The sequence below is a fragment of the Podarcis filfolensis genome (genome assembly GCF_964270895.1).
Source record: "Podarcis filfolensis genome assembly, chromosome: Z".
Taxonomy (NCBI): domain Eukaryota; kingdom Metazoa; phylum Chordata; class Lepidosauria; order Squamata; family Lacertidae; genus Podarcis; species Podarcis filfolensis.
In genome coordinates, this window is record NC_139617.1 from 48,231,504 (window position 1) to 48,253,933 (window position 22,430).

The 22,430-nt window shown below is 47.2% G+C and overlaps 1 protein-coding gene across 1 annotated transcript in view; it reads right to left on the reverse strand.

The window, feature by feature from the left end:
- TTLL11 (tubulin tyrosine ligase like 11) overlaps positions 1-22,187 on the reverse strand; it is a 76,283-nt gene extending 54,096 nt beyond the window's left edge. Inside the window, exons 1-2 of the mRNA XM_083597307.1 lie at positions 21,687-22,187; positions 561-657 (exon numbers count right to left, since the gene is read on the reverse strand). Coding sequence (XP_083453433.1) covers positions 561-657; positions 21,687-22,091 — 502 coding nt within the window. The 5' untranslated portion in view covers positions 22,092-22,187. The remainder of the gene's footprint in view (positions 1-560; positions 658-21,686) is intronic.
- Between the last annotated feature and the right edge of the window lie 243 nt (positions 22,188-22,430).

Consider the following 22,430-nt stretch of genomic DNA (forward strand, 5'->3'; position numbering starts at 1 on the left):
TCGTGCATGAAAAGGACAAGTTTTCGCAGGCTGGTATTCAGTGTTGGTTTTATACATGGCCAGGAATCTGGCAGAACAGTTCCAGTTACAGTCATACCTCGGGTTATAGATGCTTCAGGTTGCGTTTTTTCGGGTTGCGGACCGCCGAAACCCGGAAGTACTGGAACGGGTTACTTCCGGGTTTCAGCGGTCACGCATGCGCAGAAGCGCTAAATCATGCTTTGCGCATAAGCACCAAATCACAACCCGTGCGTGCGCAGAAGTGCCGCTGCAGGTTGCGGACGCTGCGTCCACTGTACACATAAAACGGTTTGGTCTTTTTAAGGGAGAAGAGGGTCAACTGAAGAAGCGTTAGGTGAATGGAGGAAAAACGAAGTGCGGATCTAATTAATGGAGCTGGTTTTGGTCCTAGGATCTTGCTCCTTCTCCCATGAGACAACCTTTCAGGTACCTGAAGAGGGCTTGTCTGTCTACGAAGACAGAAAACACCACAAAGGGCTCCCCCCTCTTCCCGTGTACAACTGCTGCTTTTAAATGAGTGACGCAAATAAAACTATTACCTGGAAATTTGTTGACTTGGCCCGAGTAGATGGCATTATCGTGAAACGAGACACCGTGCCAGTAGATGTCACAGGGAATGCGGCGGCCAAAAGGAAACTGCAGCGAAGCACAAGAGGAAGAAGAGATAAGGTACATACAACTTTGAAGTGAACGCTATGCATAAATTAGAAACGATTTAAGTATGCAATTCTATTGCCTACGTTTACATGGGAGGAAGCCCCATTGGACACAGGATTTACTTCTGAGCAGACAGTTAACAGGACTGGTGGGCACATCACCCCCTCTCTGTGATCCGGGAGATACTTTCATCCTCTGATTCCTGCGCCTGTTTCCTCAAAAGGAGACAACACTGTGCTCAGTTCTCATGGAAGAAATACAGGGGTGCAGGGTGGAAGATATGCACATTTGCCCAATTCACAGGGCTTCAGAATTCAGCTTTTCTCACTGCAGGGTTGAAATTTGGTGCATTGGCAGTCATTTATTTATTTTTTAATCATAGGCTGGAGGAAACCTGCAGTAACTGTGTTGCCGAGCACATGGAAAGCCACGTGTGGTCACTGGACCACACAGCTCCCACCCTCCCTGACTGTTGGCCATGTTGGCTTGGCGAGGGGTGGCTGGGGCTAGAATCCAACAACACATTGGCTGTTCCTGGGCAGATCTTGCCAACCTGGTGCAATCCAAAACACCTGTAAGGCACCCATATGGAGAAGGCTGTACTAGGGAGGCCCACATTCAAAAAACCCGCCGCCACCCCAGCCATAAGCTCACCAAGTGATATTGGGCCAACCCCACAGGGCTGTTGTGAGGACACAGAACATAAGAAGAACCCGGCTGGATGAGGCCAATGGCCCATCTAGTCCAGCATCCTGTCCGCACAGTGGCCAACCAGAGCTTCACTGGATGCCCCCCAAATTCTGGTATTATGCATATCCAATGAAGCTGAGTGCTTGAAGATGGAATAAAGGTAAAGGCAAAGGGACCCCTGACCATTAGGTCCAGTCGTGACTGACTCTGGGGTTGCGCACTCATCTCGCTCTATAGGCCGAGGGAGCCGGCGTTTGTCCGCAGACAGCTTCCGGGTCATGTGGCCAGCATGACTAAGCCTCTTCTGGCAAACCAGAGCAGCGCACGGAAATGCCGTTTACCTTCCCGCCAGAGGGGTACCTATTTATCTACTTGCACTTTGACGTGCTTTCAAACTGCTAGGTTGACAGGAGCAGGGACTGAGCAACGGGAGCTCACCCCGCCGTGGGGATTCGAACCGCCGACCTTCTGATCGGCAAGTCCTAGGCTCAGTGGTTTAACCCACAGCGCCACCCGTGTCCCCTGAAGATGGAATAGACCAAGATAAAGACATGCACAGAAACTTCCAATTTAAGGAACAAAAGTTAACCGCTCACCATCAGAGCAATGGCATTTCAGCTTCTCTGCTATATTACAGAAACACCCCAGAACCCCAACCAGGTTTTAGAGCGGGAAACCCAACCCCTTGTTGCCCCGGTTCGCTGGCTTGGCAATTAAAACCTTCCTCACCGGTGCAGCTACTTAATCCTGGGGGACCGTTAAGCTGATGCAAGCTTGTTGCCCTCCAGTTCACACCCCCCCCCCGCTTGAAATCATGTCCCCACCCTGGGACAAACAAGCCTGTGCCCCCAAGACTGACTGGAACACTCAGAGGTGTATTGCAACAGACGCCAGACTTATGATGCAACGGTTTCCCCAGGGTGAATGCAGAGGCTGTTTCCAGGCCTTCTCTGAGGAGCCAGCAGCACAGAGCAGCTTCATTCCCACTGCCACCCCTTTTTGCAAAAAAGCATGTTCACCACTGAAGCAAAAACATTTTAAAACACCCCCTGGCTGTTTACGGTTATCCCGCCCCCCCTTACTATGGAAATTTTGTGGGCAAAGGTGGGAGGTTGCAGGGAAAGGAGGATCCTTTCTGCAAACATATTTCCAAGAATGCCTTTTTTAAAAGCCTTAGTTTTGAAGGCAACTTGCTTTGGGAAAGGGGGGGGAGGGGTGTCTGAAATTAATTAGCACGCTAATTGGGGAAATTCTTTCTTCCTCTGCTGCTTAATGGAGCAGGTATGACACCCACAACAGTCAACAAGAGAGGAAGGACCACCTCCGGTTCGTTCCGTTATTGATTTACTCAGGAAGACGAAAGGTTGGGGAGAGTGAGGCAAAAATGTGTAATTCTCAGGAAAACAACCAAGGGATGGAATCCCGCCCTTTCCGTGCCCTCTTCAAATGCGTGAGGAATACAGATTTGGAGGCAAGCATCAGGTAGCTCTCCCACACCCCTGGAATCTTAGTTTTTTAAGTACCGTATTTTTTGCTCTATAAGACCCACTTTTTCCCTCCTAAAAAGTAAGGGGAAATGTGTGTGCGTCTTATGGAGCGCAAATGCAGGCTGTGCAGCTATCCCAGAAGCCAGAACAGCACGAGGGATCGCTGCTTTTGCTGCGCAGCGATCCCTCTTGTTGTTCTGGCTTCTGAAATTCTGAATATTTTTTTCTTGTTTTCCTCCTCTAAAAACTAGGTGCGTCTTATGGTCTGGTGCTTCTTATAGAGCGAAAAATACGGTAACTAATATTTAAATCAATGCCAATTTCAAATTACCAATGAAGAAAAAATATGTTGGCAGGACACCTCTCATATACAGCATTTGTCAAAGCATTTCACACTGACAGTTTGGTAAGGATTTAAGAGCAGGGGTTGTCTTTTTAGGTTAGCAGGGGGCGGGAAATGTTATTCCAGACTGGGAGAGACGAGGGAGGCAATGTGATACACACATGATAGATAAAAGCAGGCAGCCTAAAGGTCTGTCTACTCCAATAACCCATTTCCCATCCTGGTTAGCCAAAAGCCCAGAGGCAGGATATTGGCCCAACAGGATATCTCCTACCTAGCAGGTGGTACTCAAAAGGTAGACTGCCTCTGAACAGGAGGTTTCATCGAACCCTACTCTCCTTTTCTAACGAATTGTCTCTAAGCAGTTGGCTCCTTACCTCTCTCGCCCTGATCTGGCCAGAGTGATCCATGCGACGGTCACCTCCAGGCTTGATTATTGTAACTCGCTCTATGCGGGGCTGCCCTTGAGACTGACCCAGAAACTCCAGCGGGTGCAGAATGCCACGGCGAGACTTCTTATGGGGTCCTCTCTGCAGGATCACATTCACCTGGTGCTATACCAGCTGCACTGGCTCCCGATGGAGTACAGGGTCAGGTTTAAGGTGCTGGTTTTGACCTTTAAAGCCCTATGCGGCCTAGGACCCTCGTACCTACGGAACCGCCTCTCCTGGTATGTCCCACAGAGGACCTTACGGTCTTCAAACAAAAACATCTTGGAGATCCCAGGCCACAGGGAGTTTAGACTGGCCTCAACCAGAGCCAGGGCTTTTTCGGCTGTGGCCCCAATCTGGTGGAACGCTCTGTCACAAGAGACTAGGGCCCTGCGGAGCTTGACATCTTTCCGTAGAGCCTGCAAGACAGAGCTGTTGCACCAGGCCTTTGGCCAAGGCGCAGTCTGACCCCCTCCTTCTGTAATCCTCACAGAACTCTATCCCGATGGTTGCCATTAATTTGATTTGAACTGATTTTATAATGAATAGATTTTAGAATGCTGTATTATTTTACTGTTGTTAGCCGCTCTGAGCCCGTCTTCGGCTGGGGAGGGCGGGATACAAATAAATTATTATTATTATTATTATTATTATTATTATTATTATTATTATACTTCCAAAGTCATCTAAGAGCCAAACTTCACACTATTACTACACAGATGAGCTTACCACCACCCCCCCCAAAAAAGGGGGGGGAGATTTGAAAGAGGAACCTTTTCCCACCTGTGGTGACACTGCCCACAGGTATTCAGATTTTGGACAGCGGTTTGTCAAGAAGTGACCAAAATACGTAAACAACCTATTTCAACTTCACCACAGCTTTTATTACTAAATCTATGGACTGATCGACTGAAAGGTTTCAGCTCTCGGGAACTCTCTACAGGGATGCTAGCAGCTGCCAGAACCTCAATTGCCCCCAAATGGAAAACTTTAAAGGACTTGTGACTTTTGCTTTGATATAAAAACCAAAACCTCATAAATTATGTGTTGCCAAAGGCTTGTGGGTCCTTGAAAAATTCTGTGCTCTTTGGTGGGATTTTATTTCACATACAAAAAATACAGGCAACACAGGACTCCCTTTCCCCTACTATGGCATGAGATTTGTCTTTCCTAATCATAAAATTGTAGAGTTGGAAGGGATCCACAGGGTGATCTACTCCAACCCCCATTGTACTCTCTCTCCCAACCTAACATTAAGTCTCCTCCAGATATATAGTGCGCTGTTGTTGTTTTGTACTTCTGTTATGTTTATTGCCTCAGTTTAATTTACGTCAATAAAATCTTTTTTATTTTTAAGAAACCTTGATTGAGACCAGCAATTCAGCTTCCTTGAGGAAAAAACTGTCGAGCTGAAAATGTGATTCGGATCAGGATGGCAGTGCCAGGATTGGGGCAGGGAAGGGCAGGTGTGCTGGTCCCAAGGGGAGGTTACCGTGGGGCGAGGTCCAGGACCTGAGTCGAGGGTCAGCAGACGGTCCTCCACGGGCGAAGTGGGGTCCAGGGCGAGGAGCAGGGCAAGGACAGGAACTCTCGAGGAACAGGACAGGGTGCTGGCCGAAACAGCTCTTCAACGACGTTGCTCCCGCAACCTGGGACCGGGCTGACTCGCCTTTATCTTCTCTGAGGCCAGGGGCGGTCCTGGCCCCCAGGAGATCCGCCTCTCCTGGCCTTAAGGTGAGCACTCCTCCTGGGAGAAACCAGTTCCCTCCGCCTCTCTGCCCTGAGCCTCTGCAGCAAAGGAGAGGCTGGAGGGTTACTGGACCCAGGGGGAGACTCACCTTCCCCTGACAGGGCTGGGAGAGGCGCACCTGTAGGCACTGTGTCCTCAATCACCTCCGGAGCCAGAGAGGATTCACCTGGTGCCTGCTCCTGAGGATCCGGTACAGGTGCAGGTGCTTCAGATCCAAGGCCCTGCCCCAGTTCAGCCGGCCCTGGAGGCGGGGACTCCAGTGCAGGCTGGGATTCCTCCGGTTCAGCCTCTGAATCGGATTCCCAGGCCATCACAGCAGGAGAGTTAGACCATGGGTAGGCAAACTAAGGCCCAGGGGCCGGATCTGGCCCAATCGCCTTCTCAACCCGGCCTGTGCAAAGTCAGGGAATCAGGGTGTTTTTACATGAGTAGAATCTGTGGTTTTATTTAAAATGCATCTCTGGGTTATTTGTGGGGCATAGGAATTCGTTCATTTTCCCCCTTCAGAATATAGTCCGGCACCCCACAAGGTCTGAGGGACAGTGGGAAAGGGCCCCCTGCTGAAAAGGTTTGCTGACCCAAGTTAGACCGTTACTCTTGCACCATTTCCCCCACAGAAAACTTCAGCACTACAGGAGGAGAGGGTGAGATCCTTCCCCTCCCTCCCAACACTATCGCCCCAATCCAGAACCCTCCCTCGAACAGAATCCTTAAGTCTGTGGTGTGACTGCTTTTGGAAGACTTGCGTAATCTCAAAAGTGATACTGTAGAGCTGGAAAGAGGATCAAGAAAGATCAGCCAAAACAATGAAGTGGATGGAGCAGGCTCCCTTAGAAGGAAAGGGTGCTGAGAGCTACAGTTCCCAAAGTTCTCTGGGAAGAGGGATGGATTGTTAAAACCACACTGGGAACTGTAGCTCTTAAGAGTGGAGAGGTGGGAGAGTTTCACTCCTAATTTTTATTTGTCTGTTACACACCCTTCTTTGCCCTCAGGTCCCACCATTAAAACACAGGGCAAAGAGTTGCGTCTTCAGCATCCTTCGTAGGCCGCACAATGAAGGAGCCAAGCGCAACTCTGTGGTCTTGACTTAGGGGCCACCGCAGAGTAGGCCCTCTCCTGGGTAATCGCCCCCCTGAGCCTGCAAGGGTAGAGGGAATACCAAGAGGGCACCCTCTGCCAATCTCAGCACTTAAGAGGGTTTGTAGGGAAGGAGGCTGTGGGAGAGCTTGCATTTATATATTATACAACCCTATGGAAAGATGGAAGTTGGAGCCAGTTCTGAGCACCAGGAAAACAAGAGCAGAAAGTCAGTGATATTAGCATCCACAAGCCCCCCTCCCACTACAGCATAGCAAATCAGATTATCCCAGCTACAAGTTGATTAATTCTGAAACAGGCACAAGGAATGCATCCGCTGCACAGCGCCGGCTCTTCCAGAGACAGAGCACCACAAAGCAGACAAGCCGATCCAAGCAGCATTGGGGGAAGAAAGGTGAGGGCAGAAATCCAGGCCCTGCATTTTTTTGCTGCTTTTCATTTGCTTTGTTACAAGAATTTCAAGGTCTTACATATATATAAAGTAAATGTTCCTAAATGTACCAAGCAAGCATACACATAAATGTACAGACAACATGTCGGAGACCCACAGAAAAGTCCTGAAACCATTTGTCTTTTCCAAATTGACCTCAAATATTTCTCTGCAAGGTTGAAGGAAATGGGGAACCTCACAATTGTCTCTTTGCTCACAAATCCTGTCTCAAGGGCACATATAGGATATGAATAGGGGTTTAACCGGCCCACGAGCCACCCGCTTGGCGAGTCCCCACATGCTGGGCTAAACTGGCACATCGCAGCGCAGGGACTCTCTTCTGCGGCTCTGGAAATCGCTTCTGCGCATGCATGCTTTCTGGTGTCTGGGCATGCGCAGAAGCAATTTCCAGCGCCGCAGGCATGCGCAGATGCGATTTCCGGCATTGCGCTGCGCTGGCCCAGCCCACGGAGGATCTCTGCGGGAGTGATCTGGCGTGCCCGATAAGCCTTGCTGACCCCTGGAATAGGGTGAGCCTGTGGCCTGGATTCAGGAATTGAGTACCGGTAGTTATCATAACAAAAGAGTGGCCAGGATGCCCAGGTAATCCAATCAGGTAACCTGGCAGACAGGAGATAAACAACACACTCAGGATTCTGTTTTAGACGGTCCCTTCTGATGTATGTGTGATGTACTGGAGGTGGTCTTGGGCTACACCCCTTCTGTGATGTATTTATGATGTATGGAGGGGTGGTTTGGATGATGTATGGAGAGGTGAGCAGTTAAAAAGTCTATATAAGGGTTTGTGCGCATGGTTCAGGGTTCTCCTCCTCCCTCCTGCGTGTGTGGGGAGCACCCTGTTGCAACAGCTTTAATAAAGATCAGGCTTACTAGTTGCTTTGCTTCTCAATATTCTCTGGTTGGCCTCTGTTATTTTCTCCTACCGATGGAGAATCTACAAAGGACACTATAAGGGCTCTTGGGTACCCCATAAGGGAGCAGTTTTTGTTTACAACAGCTTTCTCCAAAAAAAAAAAATCTAAAGGCAAAAAAGAACCTTGGCTAAAGGTATACAAAAGACACCTTTTTGGTGGGGGAGCAGGGAGGGGAAACCTGTCTGACTTCATTACAGTGCAAATAATTTTTAGAGTGTATGAGTTTGTTCACAAGCCAAAGGCTAAAGAAAGCCCTAAACTGGTGGGCCGAGGCTGTCAGGAAGCCACAATTTCTTCCCTGACCCATAACGAGAGTACCGTATTTTTTGCACCATAACACTCACTTTTTTCCTCCTAGAAAGTAAGGGGAAATGTTTGTGCGTGTTATGGAGGGAATGCCTACGGGTGGCATGCCTACGGATTTTCCTCCTCTAAAAACTACGTGCGTGTTATGGTCGGGTGCGTGTTATAGAGCGAAAAATACGGTATGTTACTGGCTAGTTGTCCAGGGCTGAAGGAAAGGCACTCTGCACATGCCAGGAGGTAGGCTTCTCTGTTTTAATTCATTTTGTGCAAAGGCTCAAAGCAATGACAATCACCCTGGCAGACGTATAACAAAATTAAAAAGAAAAGCAGCAAGATTTAAGAAAACTAGCTGAAAGAATGCTGAAGAGGAAGAGTTTCTGCAGCCACATCTGAACCCCAAGGAAAGGGCTATGCTTTCATACTTCTGACGAAAGGTTGCAGAGTTTCAGGGGCAGCTGACAAAGAGGCCCTGCTTCCAGGTGCTTTTGTTCTGGTGTGTAGCAACCCGCAGCTGAATTTGTCGTTGCACCGTGCCAGCATTCTGGGAAAAGGCACAGGAATAAGGTTTTCTTCCAGCTCCTGCTCAAAGGCTGCCTTTGCAGAGGGAAAATGTTAAGCGGTCGTCCAGGACCCTCAACAACTGTCAAATGTTCTGGGGGAAAGGAGGTGGAGGAGGTTGGGAGCCCCTGCATGAGTGCATGCAAAGAGAGCCCCCGACAACCCCACCCTGCCATGCATACACCACAAACACACGTATGCATAAAACAGAGCTCACTAGCGGGTTGGTGAAGACTATCATAAAGGAAGAGAGCCAGTTGTTAGTCGGACGACTGGGAGACCTGAGTTTGAATCCCCCACTTGGCTATGAAGCTGACTGGGTGTGGCCTTGAGCCCCTCACAGCCTAACCTACCTCACAAGGGCGTTATGGGGATTAAATGTGGGGGGGACCATATATGCCACCTTGAGTTCCTTGAGTGAAAAGGTAGGATAGAAATACAATACAGTCACACCTTGGGTTAAATGTGCTTCAGGTTGAGCGTTTTCAGGTTACGCTCCGCGGCGACCCGAAAGTAACGGAGCATATTACTTCCAGGTTTCGCCGCTCGCGCATGCACAGACGCTCAAAATGACGTCACGCGCATGCGCGGAAGCAGCGAATCGCAACCCACACACACACAGACTCGGGTTGCATTCGCTTCAGGATGCAAGCGGGGCTCCGGAACGGATCCCGTTCGCATCCAGAGGTACCACTGTAAATAAACAAGGAAGATAAAGCTAGCTCCTCCGCAAGCAGCTTTTGGTTACTGGCACTTTTGCTCTCAGCCACGTCTTTTTTTCTTTTCTTTTTTTGCAAGCCCTGGTTGCAGCGCGGCCCGATTCTCCACCGCACCTGTATGGCCCGTAAGCTAAAGCAGCACATTTCACGCATGGGTCCCCTGGGGGGAAAGGGTGTCGTGGAGGTGAGAGCGAAAGGCAAAAACACGTGAAACAGATCTCCTATTTTCCAGAGAAGGTAAGGAGCAAACAGGAAAGGAAGGCGGCGGGGGGGGGGGGAGGAGGGACGGCCAGCCGCACACCAGGAAATCAGGGAGTTATGGGACCTGACTGTTTGCATAGCTGCCGCAGCTGTGTTAGTGAAACAATGCCGCTGTAACCATGGCAACAGCAAACCCAGAAAGGAAGCCCAGCCGTCAGCTGTTCCGCCTGTCTTCCAAGACCCCCCCACCCTGAGCTCTTCGAAATGTCTCACAGGGCCCCACCCATTTGCCTGTTTACCTACCCCCCCCCCGAATAATTATATGCCACCTTTTTCTCCAATGAGCTCAAGGTGGTCTATATGGCCCTCCCTGCTCCTCATTTTATCTCACAGCAACTCTGGCAGGTTGGTTAGGCTGAGAGAGGCCCAAGGTCACACACCCCATGAGGTTCGTGCCGAGTACAGATTTGAACCCTGGTCTCTCGCACATCCTCTGCCACTTCCACCTCGCCCCTTGCTGCCATCTTACGACCAGACAGCCATTCACAGAACCCACCTCCTCTTCACCTCCCCTCCCGCAAACCCACCTTCTCCCTTAAAGCTTTTGCACAAGACTCCAACCAGGTGAAACTCTCAGCCCAAGCACAATGGGACCACAAGCAGCCATGCTCAGCCGCTGCGGCAAAACAAAACCCAGACAGGTCCCTGCCCCAAGGAGCCTTCAGTTACTATCACCATTGTCGCCGCCACCACTGTGGTATTTTGCAACTGGTACGCAGCTTTTCAAAACCAAAAAGCAGAAGAGACAACATTGCAGATGTGTGGAATCGCTTCTTAAGAACACAAGAAGAGCCCCTGGCCCATCTAGTCCAGCAGAGTCATCAGCCGACACCTATGAGCTGCAGCCAGAACGGTCAATGGTCAAGGCTATTTGGAACTCTTGTCCAAAGCATATGGAGAGCACCCGGTTGGGGAAAATGGATGCAGACAAACATGCACATCCCTAACCAACCTAAAAATGGTGTCCAGGCCCAAGCAGGATGTTGCAAAATTGCAATTTTTGATATTCTTGGCTCCAGACCAGGACAAAGTCTGGAGCATTTCATAAGAAAGTCAAGGGCTCCCCCTTCAGGCCAAAAAAGTCAGCATCATTAAATCCCCACGCTCTGTGCTCCAGATACAACAGAACAGGACCCTAATGGGCAAAGCATTTTCTGCTTTCTGGGCTAATTATGCTAATTCCTTGATATTATGCAAATAACATGGCAGATGAAGGTGTCATCTTGTTCCAAAAGGGATTTGTTCAGCAGACTTTTCAGAAGTGTTATCCGTTCTGATTAACACCGGCATACATAATTCCCGGTGAGACTTCTGTTTCCACCTCTGCAAATGACTTCAGCAAGTCAGTATGCAAACACACCGATCTCGTTAGCACAAAATCCAATTTTAACTGACCTTGTTCTTACTGCTATGTCTCCCCACCGACACTCACTGTAAAGTTGCAAGAATGGCTTCAGGCATTTTTTAGGAAGCATATTAAAAAGAATCTTGCTGGCCAAATATTAATATCAGAAACTGAAGGGAAATGTTTGGTGAAAACAGCATCCCAAAACCTGATCCCGCCCCCTACCCCACAAATTCCACAGCAGTACGTGAATAATACTACTCGTAGAGCATCCATTTACAACAAGTTCGAGCTGAGCTGAGGATCAGGGCCACTTCAAGTTGTCAGAACAGGATTTGTGTGGAGAGGAATACATGGCTTTTCTATAAAAGTGGGGCGGGGGCTTTTCCTGAAATAGACAGATGATAGATAGATAGATAGATAGATAGATAGATAGACGGACAGACAGACTCTGCTGCCCCAAAGGAGGTGAAAGTATGCTGGCTGTAATTTTGTTTTTTTGGGTTTTTTAAAAAACACAAATTTGAGTGCGTTCAGGTTAAAGTCTGTATCTGCTCTGAGGAACTCAGTACGGTGGACACTCAGGTTGCGAACATGATCCGTGCAGGAGGCATGTCCGCAACCCGCAGCATTTGCAACCTGCAGCGCCGCATCTGCGCATGCGCGGGTTGCGATTCAGCGCTTCTGCCCATGCGCAAAGCGCGATTTAGCACTTCTGTGCATGGATGACCACTGAAACTTGGAAGTAACCCGTTCTGGTACTTCCGGGTTTCGGCGGGTCCGTAACCCGAAAAACCGCAACCTGAAGAGTCTGTAACCCGAGGTATGACTGTATTAGGCACCAGAATTCTTTTAACCCCCAAGCAGCAATGGCAATCCACGAGAGGCACCTTAAAACTGTCACAAAGACTTTGCCCCTGCAACAACAGTGAATTGCCACAAGTCATCTAGTCCAACCCCCTGCAAGGCGATAATTTCCTAGGGGCTCCTCTTATGATTTTGTTAAAAAATAATTGGCTTTTCAATGCACCTGCAAAGTTTGTAATATGGTGTGGAGTGTGCATTAGGAGGGACGCGGGTGGCGCTGTGGTCTCAACCATAGAGCCTCTTGGACTTGCCGATCAGAAGGTCGGCGGTTCGAATCCCCATGACGGGGTGAGCTCCCCTTGCTCGGTCCCTGCTCCTGCCAACCTAGCAGCTCAAAAGCATGTCAAAGTGCAAGTAGATAAATAGGTACCCCTCCAGCGGGAAGGTAAACGGCGTTTCTGTGCGCTGCTCTGGTTCGCCAGAAGCGGCTTAGTCATGCTGGCCACATGACCCGGAAGCTGTACGCCGGCTCCCTCGGCCAGTAAAGTGAGATGAGCGCTGTAACCCCAGAGTCGGTCACGACTGGACCTAATGGTCAGGGGTCCCTTTACCTTTATGCATTAGACAGTGTTTTGGATCTGTCCTGAATGAAGAATCGCTGAGTTCAGTTATCCAGAAGCAGTACTGGCACCGACGGGGGGATTGAACAGATGAAGGATAAGGCTACCAGTAGCTACTACTCACAAAGCCTCTCTGTTGGAGATGGGAGGGCATCTGGAAGCTGTAAGCAGGGGGGGGGCTGGGGGTTGCTGCTGTTGTGCTCATGCCGTTTGTGGAATTCCCAGTGGGGCACCTAGTTGGCCTCTCCCAGAACAGGATGCTGGAGGGGCCAAATAGTTCACTGGCCTCATCCATTCCACAGGGCCTGTAAGACAGAGCTATTCACCTGGCTTTCAATTGGAACTTAGCCTGATCTTTTATTTCCCTTCCCTTCCCTCCCCCTCCCCTTTTTATGAAGATTACCCGCTCTGGGATCCCACAGCTAATTCTCCCCTGGGACTCCTCGCAGGCCCAAGTAGGACTAATTTAGCCAGCTAGCCCTGGTGATCATCTAATGTTTACTGGATGGATTCCCCCCCCCCCCCAATTGACTTTTGAATTCTGAATTTATTGTTATTCACGTTTTTATGCTGCTTTTTGTTGCATCAATTCAGTGTTTTAAATTTGTTGTTAGCCGCCCTGAGCCCAGTTTTCTAAACCGGGAAGGGCGGGGTATAAATATCGTAAATGTCGTATTTCCTTAAATTCTGAAGAGCGTAGGAGATTATAGCCTTAGACAAAAAGATGCTTTTACCAGGGTTCTCACCCAATTAATGAAATTTTAGTAGGTTATGTTAAATTAATCCTCATAAATGACTGAAAACAGTAATTCTGAAGAAAAAGGTACACTTCCCTCGCTTTTAGATGGTGCATGATTTTACAAAAGGTGTTGCCTCCCGTGTGTGTGAACTCGTGAAAGAGAGTTTGGAGGTCTTTAAGCAGAGGCTTGACAACCATATGTCAGGAGTGCTCTGATGGTGTTTCCTGCTTGGCAGGGGGTTGGACTCGATGGCCCTTGTGGTCTCTTCCAACTCTATGATTCTATGATTCTAGAAAGAGAAAGAGAGACAGAGAGAGGTCCTGTTGCTCCTAACAGAACTTTCATGGCAACTGGTAGCTATTGCTCAAAGGGCCATAGAATTGTAGAGTTGGAAGGGACCCAGGGGTCATCTAGTCCAACCCCCTTCAATCACAGATAAAGAATCCCTGGCAGATGGCTGTACAAACTCATGATGTGTTCCATCAGATATTTTGGCACCTGTGTGCCCCCTACACAAACACACCATGCAACCTCACTGTGGCATTTTCAATGTTTGTACAACACCTTGCACTCAGCAGCAATCATCACCTCCACCACCATATTGAATTTCTACAGCGCCATGTGGTGTAGTGGTTAGAGCAATGGACTAGGGCAATGGACTAGGGCCAGAGTTCAAATCCGCACTCAGCCATGAACCAGCTGGGTGACCTTGGGTCGGTCTTCCTTCTCCTCTCTCTTTCTCCTACTAAACCCACCTCACAGGATTGTTGTGGGAATAAAATGATGAGGGGGAGAACCCATGTACACTACCATGAGCTCCTGGGAGGAAAAGGTAAATGCAATAACTAAATTGACTTGACATCTTTCTGCAGGGCCTGCAAGACAGAGCTATTCCGCCTGGCCTTTGGTTTGGACTCAGTCTGACCCTTATGTTTCCCTCCCCTTATGGTTTTGATCTATGGGCTACTTTTAAAATGAGGCTGCATTTTAAATTGCATTTTAACCTGTATTTTAAATTGATTTTCCCCCCTATTATGTTCTTAGTGTAATTTTACTGATATTAGCTGCCCTGAGCCCGGCTCTGGCCGGGGAGGGTGGGGTATAAATAAATTATTATTATTATTATTATTATTATTATTATTATTATTATTATTATATTGTAGTCCAGCAGAAGTTGGATGGCTACCTGTCAGGGGATTCCTTAGCCGTGATTCCTGCATTGCTGGGGTTGGGCTAGATGACCCCTGGGGTGCCTTCCACCTCTGCTCTTTCCTTCTCCGTTCTGCTTCCCTTTAAAGCAGAGACAGGGAACAAGGGGCCTTCCAGATCCTGTTGGACTCCAAGTCCCAACATCCCCAGCCAGCGCTGCCAACCGTGGGGGATGATGGGAGTTGGAGTCCCGTGACTTCTGGGGCCGGGTGCTGCTGAGAGCCTGGCTGCTCAGAGGCCTTTATCCCACCGACTGCCAGCTGCAGGAGAGGGTGAAGGCCGTTGCCTCCTCCATGTCCTGCCAGGGGGGGCTTCCCGTGGGGGCCCCCAGCGTGGCCTCTGGGAGAAACTCTGGGCAAGGTGTGAAAAGAGGGAGCAAGGCTTTTCCCTCTGGTGCAGAAATATTGCAGGTGGCAGGTCCAAAGCGCTCAAGAAACAAAACAAAACCACTTTCCTAAAATAATGGGGCCAAGCTAACTAGAATAAATAAGTCTGTGGCCCTCCAGAGGCTTGTGTGCCACAACGGCCCTCATGCCTGACCACTGGCCATGCTGGCTGCAGGGAGAGGGAACCAAATATTACTTGGGAGAGCTGCAGATTCCCCACCCCTGAAATAAATAAGTCAGTTTTGCTTATGAACTTGCATACGTTCTCATGCAATCATGTTTAATCAAGGGAGCAGCCAGCGATTTGTGTGTTGCCAAAGACATGAGCAGGAATTTGAAGACACAAGATTTACCCACTTTAGAAGAATGGCAGATGAAGATGATGGACTATATGGGACTGGCAGAAATGACTGGCAGAATCCGGGACCAGAGAGAAGAGGCGGTGGAGGAAGATTGGAAGAAATTTAAAGACTATTTACAGAAATATTGCAAAATTAATGAATGTTAGAATGATGTTGGATAGAAATTAAGTGGTTTCCAGCTGTAATGCTTTAAGAATATGGAAGAAGGGTATAATTAGGTAAAAAAAAACAACTAAAATGGTGTTGGATTGTAAATAAGTGGTATTGGCAACAAAGTTAATAAGAATATGCAAAAATGAATTGATAATGGATGAAAATACTGAGTTATAAAATGTTAAGTTATAGAGATAAGATAAATGAAAGAGGGTAAGGATTTGCTGATTTGATTATTTAAATGGGAATACAAGAAGGGGAGGTGTGAGGAAGTCAAAGAAACAAGCAAATGAGTTTTATGTTATGAAAAATAATTGTTTTTAATTTTTCTTGTTTTTTCTGTATGTTTTACTTATGTTTTTATTTTTTATTTTTTTATTATTATGTGTTTTTGTATATTTGTCTTTGTAAAATCTTAATAAATATTTCTTTAAAAAAAACAAAAAACAAAGTGTTCCAAAATCAATGCGCGCTTTCCCATAGAAAGTAATGCAAAATGGATTAAGCCATTCCAGACTTTTAAACGACCTTGGTCCAGTATATCTGAAGGAGCGTCTCCACCCCCATCGTTCTACCCGGACACTGAGGTCCAGCTCCGAGGGCCTTCTGGCGGTTCCCTCACTGCGAGAAGCCAAGTTACAGGGAACCAGGCAGAGGGCCTTCTCGGTAGTGGCGCCTTCCCTGTGGAACTCCCTCCCACCAGATGTCAAAGAGAACAAGAAGGGGAGGTGTGAGGAAGTCAAAGAAACAAGCAAATGAGTTTTATGTTACGAAAAATAATTATTTTTAATTTTTCTTGTTTTTTTCTGTATGTTTTACTTATCTTTTTAATTTTTATTTTTTTATTTTATTATTATGTGTTTTTGTATATTTGTCTTTGTAAAATCTTAATAAATATTTCTAAAAAAAAAAAAAAAAAGAAAGTCACCAGTCATCATTAGGATGCTAATATCATTATTGTCTCAAAGCATTTTACACCAGTAAAATGACTGATTCATTTCAGTTAAAAAAAAAAAAAGGAATTACATTCATGGAATTACAAAGTTGGAAGGGACTCGCAAGGGCCATCTAGATAGTCCATCTTCCTACAACGCAGGAATCACAGCTACTGATGACGCAACAGCCACTGACCACAGCAAGGCAGCCAGGCTTCTGAGGCCCAGCGAGACTGGAGAGGTCCAGCCACAAGGCAGCTAGAATAAGAGAACTGTAATTAAAAACACAGGTACAGATAAAAGGAGGAAGGCAGGGACACAGAGGAAAAACAACCGAGGCAGGGGCCAGGAATGAGGGCAGAGAGCCATACAGACCAGGGTCTGTCTGGCAGAAACACCCAAGGGCAGTGCACTGATGACAAATACCCCTTTCCTTTCTATTTTACTATTCCCCAGTATTCCTGAGAAAAGCATTTCTCTACTGACTTCTATCTTAACCTGTAACACATCAGAAATAACCTTTATAATCTTTTGCAAATATTCTTCTACACAAATACACTCCCACCACATATGTGCATATACCCCTAACTCTTGACCAAAATGCCAACACTTAGAACTCAATCCTTTAACTATATATGCCAGTTCTATGCCATTTCAATAGGAATTTCCTATTTAATTCTTTATATTTATCCATTTTTATTTTATCTATACTCTTTGGTATAAAATTATGATCTTAGCTGGTATGCTTGTTATTGCATTAGGATGGAGAGAAAAAGATAAAGGGACAATGGAAAAACAGAATTATTATGTTTTTGAATATATACAATCTGATATATATGAACAGGTATTGACGGAAGATACATGGGAAAACAAATGTCAAAAGAGTTTGAATTACTGGACAAGTTATAGGAATTGGATAGCATGGGGGGGAGCCAACCCAAGCATCCAAATTAGAATGAATAATCTGTGCACATGGTTAAAGATCTGAAGAGAGGACTATATGGAGATGGCAGAAATGACCGGCAGAATTCGAGACCTGGGAGAAGAGTTGATGGAAGAGGACTGGAAAAAGTTCAAGGACTATCTACGGAAATATAGTAAATTGTTTGAATGTTAAAATGATGTGGGATGTAAAGGTAACACGGCATTTGGGATATGGTTAAAAGAGGTATGAAAAAAAGGATCTAAAAAAGAGGGGAAATTAGAGATATAACAAGTGGGAGTATACAATTATAAACGAGATGTGAAAGAGGGTTAGAATTTGCTGAATTTGACGGAATAAAGAGGAACACAAAAAAGGGAGATGTGAGGAGGTCAGGAAAGAGGGATACAGAACCTTGAAATTTAAAAGTGGATTCTTTTTCTTTTTCTTTTTTTATTAAGTGTGTATTTTTTGTTTTTTGTGTTGATATGTATTTGTTTGATTTTTATGTGTTGTAAAATCCTAATAAACATTTATTTAAAAAAAAAGATCTGAAGAGAGAACAATTTTGGGGGGAGGGTTTAAAGGGGAGGGAGGAAGTGGGGGAGAAATTAGGATAAGTGAGTAGGGACAAAAGTATATACTGTTATGTATATCTAACAGGAGGAGGATTTTGATGCATGTTATTGTTAGATTTTCGACTGAATGATTTTTTTTGGTAAGTTATTTGACATCCCTGGATGAAAGTGTGATCATAAAGAATGGGAAAATAAATAAATAAAAACAAAACAAAACAAAATACCCCTTTGCTGTACTCTTCTACAGAAAGTAGACCCTCCCCAGAACACGTTGCCTGCATGGCCCAGGGGACAGAATCCTGGAGTGCAATCAAAGTCTCCACTCAGTCAGTTGGCAAAGCTGACAGGGAAGATCCAGAATCGGCGTGATGAACTGTTTCAGAAGGACTGGAGCAAATTTATACTTTATTTGAAAGAAAATTGTAAACATTTGAAAATGTTTGCAGGTTTAACATGAAATGTTTGGTAATGTGCAATTAAGGAGCTAATTTACATATAAGAGGGTGAATGTTAAAAATTGATACCAGGTATATAATGTATGGAGCAGATATAAAGATCTCTTAGTAAGAAAAACACCCAAATGGATTTCGCCAATGGAAGCACAGGCCCAAAAAAAGTTAAATATGGAAAATAAATGGTTGAGATACTCAGATTTATTGTTAGAGGATCAGGAAGGTTTTAAATTAAAACAGTTTGAACAAATGAAAGATAAAGTGAATTGGCTGCAATATTATCAAATTAATGAATTACAGAAGATTGATAAGAGAAATGGTTTTGCAACAGATAAAACCAAATTGGAAACGGAGTTGTTAGATACCAAAGTCAAGAATATGTCTAAAATGTATAACTTGCTGTTGGGGTGACATACAAAGGACGAACAAGTTAAATCGGTAATGATTGACTGGGCAAGAGATGTGGGACATAATAAAATGTTGGAGGATTGGGAGAGGGTATGGAGGAAAGGGGATAAGTTTACTGCATGTACGATGTTAAATGAAAATATTATGAAAATGATGTATAGGTGGTACTTAACCCCTGTAAAATTAGCAAAGATTTATCACTATAGTGATAATCTTTGCTGGAAATGTAAAGAAAAAGAAGGTACCTTTTTTCATATGTGGTGGACCTGTCCCAAGGTGAAAGACTTCTGGGAGAAGATTTATAAATGTTGAAATATACCTTTATTAAGAAACCAGAGGCCTTTCTTCTTGGAATAACAGTTTTGGAATTGCCCAAGAAAGATGTTAAATTATTTTTGTAAGCCACAACGGCTGCTCAAATTTTAGTAGCTAAAAAATGGAGAACACAAGAACTACCAACAGTGGAAGATTGGCAGATGAAGATGATGGACCTTTTGGAGCTAGCCGACCTGACTGGAAGAATGCACGACCAGAGAGAAGAGGAACATCAAGAAGATTGGAGGAAATTTAAGGACTATTTGAATAAATATTGTAATATAAAAAATTAGAAATTACTTGAAAGTACTAAATAGGCCTAGGACTAAATTAGGATTTAATTAAATAAATGGGATTGAGAACAGTAAGAAAAGTGAATAAATTTGATTATAATTGGAATAGTGCTGTTTAATGATGATATTGGAAAGCTGTTACATTCAGATACAAGGAAACTCAGAAGGGAGGGACTAGAGGAAGTCAATTAACATGTTCATAAGGTGGGGGAATTGATACCAGGTAAAGAAGTGGTTATAGAAACGCAATGGATTTGTTAAAGATATGTGGAAGTCAGAAAGAGGGAGGGTTGATGCTCTTTCTGAGCAATATTTTAAGTTATGGATTTACGTAATGAAAACTGATATGGAAAACTCAATAAAAATTATGGTAAAAAAAACAAAGTCTCCACTCAGTCATGAAGCTCAGTGTGTGGCCTGGGTCTCCTCGCCCAATGATAAAAAGAGGAGGGTGATAACCTTTTGTGCCACCATGAGTTCTGTGGAGCAAATTCATGGAGGGGGACGGAGAAGACCCTTCTGCTTGCCCCACCATCTTCGGTGGGCTCTTGTGTTTGCATCCTGCTTGCAGGTTTCCCACAGTGGACATCTAGTTGGCCACTGTGAGAACAGGACACTGGACTAGATGGGGCCCCCGTGGCCTGATCCAGCAGAGGCTCCTCATAGGTTCTTAAGAAATAAATAAAACTAATTAGCGGCATGATGAATGGCTTCAGTACTAGCCAAATTGAGGAATGTCAATTTTTTATTGTTTCCACTCTGTTTGCAGGAAAAAGCGGGGGGAAACAGCCCAGGTTTGTTCCTGGGTACCTGTGCAAGGGTTGGACTCTGCTCTACTCCTGGTCAATGGCTACACAATGAAAACCAGAAAGGCACCATTTAGCTGGGGTCCATTCCTGCTTCATTGGTTGCCAGCAGCGAGGTCAAAGGCATTGCACGGTGCAGTGATGTCACAATAAGCATTGTGCTCATCTAGACATTATGAGGAAAGCAAGGTGAAATTGACCCAGAGCTGCAAAACGCAACACACACCAGGAGGTCCTGGTACGTGTCCAGTTTAGACTTCCCCAACTTTCCTATGCCGGTGGGGACAGATGGGAGATGGTGTCCCAAACAGAGTTATGAGATAGATAGACCTTTTGCTTGCATCCATCATCCTTGGCCATGTGGCAAGGGGCTGATGTTCTAAACATTTAGCCAGGCTCCCTTAAATGCAGAGAGAGATGTGTTCCAGGAAGAGCCTGGAGCCTTGCAAAGTTCATTTGTTTACTGGGAAGAAGAGAAACCACATCAGAAAAGTTAGACTGTGTTGCCGCTGCACAAAAGAAAACAGATCGTATCTTCAGAATCAGGGAGCTGATGCATAATAATCAAAGCTGCGTGGACACCAGCCTTTGCCCAGCCAGTGCCCTCCAGCTGTTGGTGAAGGCTGGCGTACACTATGAGTTTGCCAAGCCACGGTCAATACAAACCAAGGTTTGTACTTTAACAACAAGCTCTGGTTTCAGATCCTGGTTGGTTGGCTGGCAACAAACAAACCATAGTTAAAAGTCGCTGCACAGTGTTCAGAAGATCATAAACCATAGTTTAATAAATCATGGCATGGAATGAACCAAGTCAGTGTTAGCTGAACACACAACGGGGGAGGGGGCAACTGTGGGGATAAGCTTAATTTACTCTCCGCCCTCTTAAATTGTGGGGTGGGGGTTCTGCTATTATAGTAGGGGGTTTTCTGTTTTTATACTGCAAACTGCCCTATGGTCCTTGGATGAAGGGCGGTGTAGAAATTTAATAAACTAATTAGAGCCCAGCTTCAGGATCATGCCCATGCAGCCTAGCCTCTGGCGGAGTAAGCGGGGTGCAGCTCACCTGGGGGGGGACACCCCTGAGAGGGGGTGACATCATCGCTCCACCCCCCTGGGATGGCTAGCCCCGCCCCCAGGTGCCCAGCTTGCACTGCTCCAGGTGCTGGAGCAGCTAGCTCCGCCTCTGAGCTGAGCCCAGTATCCTGTTCTCACAATGGCCAACCAAGTATTATTTTACCGTTGTTAGCCGCTCTGAGCCCGGCTTCGGCAGGGGAGGGCAGGATACAAATAAAAGTTTATTATTATTATTATACGTCCAAAGTCATCTAAGAGCCAAACTTAGTGCCTGTGGGCAATGAGTTGCACATCAGGGTCCCCCTCCAGATCCCCATGCCGTGCGGCCTGCCCACCCCCAAATTAGGGCGGGGGCTTCTACTGGGTGCGGCGGCTCAGGGATGGGCGAACCTGCGTCCCTCCAGCTGCGCCAAGACTCCAACTCCCATCAGCCCCCGCCAGCCAGGCCAACGGCGGGGCATGATGGGAGTTGGAGTCCCGTTCTGCCCGCGGTCTGCTCCAGCTGCGGAGCTGCTCTTGCGATGGGGAAGAGGGCGTCCCTCCAGGCCAAGGCATGGGGGTGCTGGGTCCTCTCCCCGCGCCCTTCCCCGCTTACCTCTTTCCAACGCAGCAGCTTGAGGCTGCGCTTGAGCGGCTGGAGCGACGTGCGCGCCTTGGAGCTGTCCACCGTTACGGGTCGCGGGTTCCTGCGCGGGTGCGGCCGAGGCCCCGGAGCCGCGGGACCCTTCTTCTTCCTGGGCGGCGGCTCCTTGGGCGCTGCGCCCCGGCGCCCGGCAAAGCCCAGGCGCGCCACAGCACCTGCCCGAGCCGAGGGCGCAGTGCCAGGGGCTCTTCTTGGAAACGCCGCTGCCGCCCCCTCCACGCCCCCCGGCTGACCCTCCGGCCGCGGCGGCAGCGGACCCCCCGCCGCCCCCTTGCGCTCCTGCTCCTCCTCCTCCGCCGCCGCCTTCCTCTCCTCGCGCGCGGGGGCGGCGTCTGCGTCTCCCACCGGCATCTCCATCCTCAGGCTGGCGGCGGTGGCGGCGTCTTCGGCTGCTCGCTCCTCCTCCGTTGCCGGCACTGGGGAAACTGAGCATGCTCCCCGTGGGAGCCTTCTTTGTGGCTTTGTTGCGGCGACGTGCGCGCAACCGAAGAGCCTCCGCGCCCTCAAGCGCGCCCTCAAGCGCAGCCTCCACCTTTTCCCCTTAAAGCACCTGCCTGTATTAAATATTATTAGTCAGCTCAATTCCCCATCACCTCCTCTTCCATTTGTTTCCGCCTCAGTTTACCTCGACGCGCATTCAACTTTTTTTCTTTCTGCCTCAGTTTCCCCATGTGTTTTTTCTGCCTCAGTTTTCCT